Source organism: Cloeon dipterum, chromosome X, assembly GCF_949628265.1.
Source record: "Cloeon dipterum chromosome X, ieCloDipt1.1, whole genome shotgun sequence".
Taxonomy (NCBI): Eukaryota; Metazoa; Arthropoda; class Insecta; order Ephemeroptera; family Baetidae; genus Cloeon; species Cloeon dipterum.
Window position 1 is genome coordinate 20,601,523 of NC_088790.1, and position 6,481 is coordinate 20,608,003.

At 41.9% G+C, this 6,481-nt stretch overlaps 1 protein-coding gene across 1 annotated transcript; it reads left to right on the forward strand.

Annotated features, from left to right (window-relative positions):
- The first annotated feature begins 1,309 nt into the window (after positions 1–1,309).
- Positions 1,310–5,366, forward strand: LOC135946262 (ADP,ATP carrier protein-like). The gene is made up of 5 exons (XM_065494406.1): positions 1,310–1,577; positions 3,588–3,849; positions 3,917–4,040; positions 4,105–4,212; positions 4,875–5,366. Exons 1-5 carry the CDS (start codon positions 1,412–1,414, stop codon positions 5,115–5,117), a joined length of 903 nt encoding a protein of 300 aa, XP_065350478.1. The 5' UTR covers positions 1,310–1,411; the 3' UTR covers positions 5,118–5,366.
- The last annotated feature ends 1,115 nt before the right edge of the window (positions 5,367–6,481 follow it).

Sequence of the window (6,481 nt, forward strand, 5' to 3'; positions counted from 1 at the left end):
AATATTTTGAATCTTAGAATACACGCAACAGAAACTCTTGATTCTTGGATAAAGTTGCAAATTACTAACGATGTAGAGCTTGGAAACAACATGGACTACCTTTAAATGCTTGAAATTTGTTCTTCGTAATAAGCCCCACCTAAATGTTATTAAAAGGTTTTGAAAATTTTAATTAACCCTCCTCAACATTTTACGCGCAGCAGCCATCTAGCTAATGAATAAATGGCTGATAATATGTATGTACTTTCTGGGTAAAAAATTAAACAAACGTTTTACCATAGAATTGGCCTAGTTTGCAGTAAATTTTCTTTCTTTTCCTCTAAAAATCTTCAAAAAATTATATTATTAGAGTCAATTGGTGGAACTTTCGATCAATAAATCAATACTTTGCATTTGCACCTACTTACAAAATGATTATCCACCTCGTGTTCTTACAACAGACTGATCAACGTGAGGCATTACAAAACGGCAGCAGAAAATTGATTTACTAACCATATTGTCTTATATGCAGGAGCTCGTGTGCAGGTGATTTAGTGACGTAAAAATGACGTATGTGCAGCGAATGAGGGGTCAGAACAGACCGAGTGCAAGATACTCCGAGCGTTAGCACACTTGGCCGTAAGGTCGAGATTATCACACAGGGCCACGCAAATTTGGGCCTTCTTGCACACTCACTCGGTCATTCTGCTCTGTCTTCAGCCCCGTAGCAGAAATAACTTCAAACCGACAGTGGCGTGACGCGTCAAAAATAAAAAAATGATATAAACATGAAAGAATTGTCGATATAACTTCAATTTGATTATTTTATCTAGAAAGGGAACAAAACATCAAATTTTAAAATCCTCATTTTCAATTTCGTGTAATTATTTTCTAGAGCTGAGGTGTTTTACACTTTTAAGAAGCTTGCCTTTTTTAAATCTAAAATCTGAAGAAGCTTGCAATCACAAGCCTAAATTTTCTTTGAAATTTATCCAAAACTTTTAAATTTTAAAAGAATTCACTGTATTTTAAAACTTTTCACAGTCAATATCATAAGTGTTTTCCTCTTACATCGATAATTATGCTATCTTCATCAATAAGAAAATGTTTCACCCAAAATGTTTTTAAAATTTAAATTAAAAACATATTTTTAAGGTCGATTGATAAAAAGTTTAAACTGAATTGCGTTAAAATATTTTTGAGTAAGTCTGATTATCCCCTTACCCAAAAATATTGTCACCCAGGCCCGCCACTTAGTCGGACGGGACGCTTTGGACGGGGGGACGAGCGTGCGAGGGGAAGTGTAGTTTACTTTAGCGGTGTGCCGGGCGGCTGAGGTTGCTCCTTCCTTCGACTCGAAGTCGCCGCCGCAGAAGCTGCTCCCGAATCGGCTTGGACGCTCACTCGCTCGTGTGGACTACTCAGGAAAAAGATGAATCCCTCGATCACCGACCCCGTGGCCTTCGCCAAGGACTTCATCGCTGGCGGTGTGTCCGCTGCCATCTCTAAGACGGCCGTCGCTCCCATCGAGCGAGTAAAGCTGCTTCTCCAGGTGCAGCATGTGTCCAAGCAGATTTCTGCCGACAAGCAGTACAAGGGTGAGTTTCCATATGCCCGAAAACCTTTAAACAAACACCTCTACGCCTTCCATCAGGCTAGAAAAGTGAAAATTGGAATTAAGAAAATTTCTGGTTAAGCGGAAGAGGATTAGGGGGTTTCATAATTCGAAATCGGAGTTTAACGCTGGCGGTGCGTGGGTTAAAATTAGAAAAGCGCCCTCTGCCAAAGGCATGTGATTTTGACTCGCTGACGTCAATTGCTTGTTCTTTTGAACACCTCGTTCTTTTCTCCTCCTGTCCTAATTACAATCACCGTGTGGCAGAAGAAGCCCTTAATTTTTTCAAGGACAAAACTGTATAAATCTGTTCAATTTATTTTGACTTGGAAAGGTCGTTAGCGGAAACGATTCACAATCAACAAAATCAATAATTAGAAACATATTTTGTCTGAAATGCAGGTTCTCTCTAATTATTCTCAAACCTAATTAAAATTGTCAAGCACACAAATGGAAAATAAACTAAACCAGGGCTCTTCTCTCTCTCTCTCTCCTCCTTTTTGGCGCTTTATCAGGCCCAGAAATAATTTGTCCCGTCTGCGCACATGACTTTGGCGGAAAAAGTGCGTCGGCTGAGTGACGTAATGGTGCTATGGCTGCTCTCACGCAGGGCACGAATACGACACATGTGACGAGCAAAAGGCAACCCCTGCCGAGAGCGAGCGAGCGGCGAGCTCTTAGCATTCCGCAGGCGAAAGTGGTCAAATACATGCGGGTCACACGAGCCAAAGAATCAATTAAAGAGCTCAGCAGATTCACCTTTTACTTTGAACTTTTATTGGCAATCGGTAAAAATGGGTTGCAGCCTAAATTTGGCCGAGATGAAAAGAAAGGGCAAAGCGGCACTGTCTGCGGCAAAGATGTGGGTTACAGCCGAGAGCAGCCCAATTTCAAAATAAATCGTCCTCCACTGCGTTCTCCTCTAGAGGCTTGTGCAATCGCCGGCCTGTTTGCATTGCAATTATGCGGTCCTGTTGTTACGAAAGGGTGGGGACGCAGACCTTGCCCCTGCTTTTTATCACCTGATTCCAGCGCGCTCCGCGTAAGCTGCTCTGCAAACACCCGTCGCCGCTAATTGCACTCGCGCAGTCCCGACAGTGCAAGGCAAAAAAGCTCGCGCTGTGCGTCATGTCGTGCTGGCATGGCTGCTTATCACACGCGCTCTTGGGAAATAATTTGAAGAAAACAATTCTTGAAATGCGTTTTGTCAATTCAGAGAGAAACAAGTTCCTTAATCACATGATTTTGTTTTTAATTTTTACTTCACGCAACTTATTGGTGTTTCCAATGCATTTTTGAAACCATTAGCCTAATAATTTCAATTACCCAACCCACAAGCCATTGTATTTATAGCCAAGTTCATTGGACACATTTTAGCTTTCAATGAGTGTCGAAAGAGGAATGCTCGACCCCGCGTGCAGTGAGGCCTATGCAATGCGCGTTTGTAAAGCTTGGCTGACATAATTGCACTCGAGCCAAAGGAGTTTCTGTCTCGCTTCAAACACGTGGGCTCGAAGAATTGAAAGAGTGACGTAATTGCAGTGTCTGCAGCTATTGATTCAAAATTAAATTTAGAACAAAACAATCGAATGTGCTATGAAGCCTACCAAATGTATTAGATTTAATAATGAATAAAACGAAACAAATATGAATGCCACTGGATAGAAATAAACTCTTAGATATTGAATAAGAGCTGAAAAGCACGGGACTGATTGAGAGGAGCAAAGCCTCCGGCTGAATATGTGAATCGAAACCCAACAGAGAAAGGAAGAGACTGGGTTATTTTCGGCGGTTGTTGGCTCGCGCCAGGCCTCGTGCACGCAAGACAGGCCGAGGCAAAAAATCGTGCCCCGCGCCAGCCCCACGCATCTTCTATCTCGTGAGCCAAGTCTCAATACATTTCTGGAAGCTTCATTCACTTTTAAAAATCAAAGACTAGAACCCTACCTTAAATGCCCTGAAATGTGTGTCTAAAATATCTGTCGCTTTGCAGGCATCGTTGACTGCTTCGTCCGCATCCCCAAGGAGCAAGGTTTCTCCAGCTTCTGGCGTGGCAACTTGGCCAATGTGATCAGGTACTTCCCCACGCAGGCCCTCAACTTCGCCTTCAAGGACAAGTACAAGCAGGTCTTCCTTGGCGGTGTTGACAAGAGGACCCAGTTCTGGCGCTACTTCGCCGGCAACTTGGCCTCTGGTGGTGCTGCTGGAGCCACTTCCCTCTGCTTCGTCTACCCTCTTGACTTCGCCCGTACCAGGTAATCGAAATTCCTCGTGCAAAAATTTACTAGATTATTAAAAATTGCTTTCGAATCCACCTTCCAGGTTAGCCGCTGACGTCGGCAAGGGCGGAGCCCGCGAGTTCACCGGTCTCGGCAACTGCATCTCTAAGGTCTTCAAGTCTGATGGCCTCGCCGGCCTCTACAGAGGATTCGGTGTATCCGTCCAGGTACGTTCGTAATTGCTCGAGATTTCCCATCGAGGCTGATCGTTTGCTCTTTTCAAAAACACAGGGTATCATCATCTACCGTGCTTCCTACTTCGGCTTCTTCGACACAGCCAAGGGCATGCTGCCTGACCCCAAGAACACTCCTCTCGTCATCTCCTGGGCCATTGCACAGGTCAGTATCAAAATTCAAGAAGTTGCCATACGAATATCGAGATTAACATGGGCACGAGAACGAAAGCTGCGCGCCTGCCGAGATTTTGGTTATGCTTCCCGCTCAGTACGGCTGCCACGCCGGTAGCCTATCTATCCGTAGTGATCATTGCTCCAGTCTCAAAATTATTTCTTATTGAGAGTCAGGATTTCTATCTGAAAACGGGGAAGTTTAAAGAATAATTACAGCAGTAAAATTATTTTCAAAGCCTGCAGAGTCTTAAAAATTTAATCATTTTAAAATTGCCACCTACCATCAAACAGTTTTGGAGAAAATTTAAATGTTTTTTTACAGTTGAAGCTAAAGATAATTTAACATTTCAAAACAATTTGTTTTTAAAACTCGATCTATTGTCGAAAAATTTCTTATACTGTTTAAAAATAATTCTGTTTGACCTTAATTTTTTTTCTCTAAGTATCGTTTTCAAACTGGACACTATTGTTCAAAGTCGGATAAAATCTTATTTATAATAAATCGTCTACCCTTGAAGGACAAAATTTAAAAAAAATATAATGGCCATTTTGGTTTCGTTAAGATTCTCGTAAGGTCCTAATTTAAAGACTTCGAAAACAAATCTTCTACATGCCGTTTTCTGATTGTCGCCATCCCATTTATTTTTGCAGACTGTGACCACCGTGGCCGGTATCATCTCTTATCCCTTCGACACCGTGCGTAGGCGTATGATGATGCAGTCCGGTCGCGCCAAGGCCGACATTCTGTACAAGAACACCCTGCACTGCTGGGCCACCATCTACAAGAAGGAGGGTGGCAAAGCCTTCTTCAAGGGCGCCTTCTCCAACGTCCTCCGAGGAACCGGTGGTGCCTTCGTGCTTGTCCTCTACGACGAGATCAAGGCCCTCCTGTAAACACCCTCGCCCACAAACAACAACAGCAACCTCGAGCGAGTCGGCGCCGACGGACTTGGGTGTACGTCCAGCGGCGCCGACGCGCCCGCCGCGCCTTATTCGTAGTGACACGAGAGAAAGAGAGCAGAAAGCCAAAAAGCAGCCGGCCGGCCGGCAACTCTTATTCTACTTCTTCTTCACGGGCCAACATTTGTAGCCAAAATATTTTTTTTTCAATTTTTTTCTCGTCCGCCGAGGACCAACAACCAACTCAGACGCAGCAGACAGAGGAGTAATTCTTTTCGAAGACGCACGTAACACGAAATTGTTGATAAAAGAGCTGAATAAAAGGTGCTCGAACTTAAGAAACCGGAATTGTGAGCACTGCCGCCAACTTGTTGACTGTAAGTTGAGAATGTATATATTTGTCGTTGACCAGTAAAAATGCAAAATAAACGGAAAAACAAGGAAAAAAGTCGAAAATACAAAACATGTCTTTTATTTGAACAGTCCAACCCCCGAGAGCTAAAAAAACCGCTTATAATTTTTAGTGCAGACACGTAAGCTAATGCAACTCAAGATTTTGATTTTTTTTTTTAATTTCAACATACGACTTTAAACTTTTCTACGCCTGGCATTTTCAACGTTCAAAAAGCTTCCCTTGCATCTACTGTGGTCTGTGAGTCTTTCAAACATTGTTAATAAATAATAAAAAATAACCTTCTGCGGCTTTTAAAAAAATAAAAAACTTGAAAATAAAACCCAACAACAATAAATGGTGCAATAAAAAATCAATAAATAAAAGTACAGAAAAGGAATATTTAACGGAGATGAACCCTCTGTTACAGATAGCCCGTCCATTGCAAAACTGGTGTTTTTGTGCAAAAATGTCCTTCAGCCGGGTGCGAAAAACACGTGCATACACAAAGACCGCTGTTAAAACCTCTTTTAATTAAGGTTGTGCAAGCGTAAAATTTCTCGTTAAAAACCAATCTTAAGCATAATTAGACTCAACTCCTGATGTAAAAATATACTCTTACTTTATAACTAGTTCCCCGAGAGGTAGCACAGTTACGCTTCTTATTTCACAAGTGCAACAGAGCAGCGGTAGGTGGCGACTCTCATAGCTTCCAGTAAATTCTCTTCGCAACTCGTTGCACTGCTTTACTGTTCCCTTTATGGCTGCATGTTAACATGTTTTCAATAAGGATGCTCTTATATTAATAATCTTAATAATCAATTAATGTGAAATAACCACATAACTGGAACTCGTTAAGTGTATAGACAGTAATATAGTTAGAAAAGCTAAACTGAGAAACGTATTTGATTAAAACTAAATTAAAAAATTTAATATTTAAAACCCTAATATAAATATATACTATAGT

Excerpts from the sequence above, each read along its gene's own strand:
- LOC135946262 (XM_065494406.1), top strand. The coding sequence starts at position 1,412 with ATGAATCCCTCGATCACCGACCCCGTGGCCTTCGCCAAGGACTTCATC. Across the intron at positions 3,850-3,916 it reads CTTGACTTCGCCCGTACCAG|GTTAGCCGCTGACGTCGGCA; the intron begins GTAATCGAAATT and ends TCCACCTTCCAG. Across the intron at positions 4,213-4,874 it reads TCTCCTGGGCCATTGCACAG|ACTGTGACCACCGTGGCCGG; the intron begins GTCAGTATCAAA and ends TTATTTTTGCAG.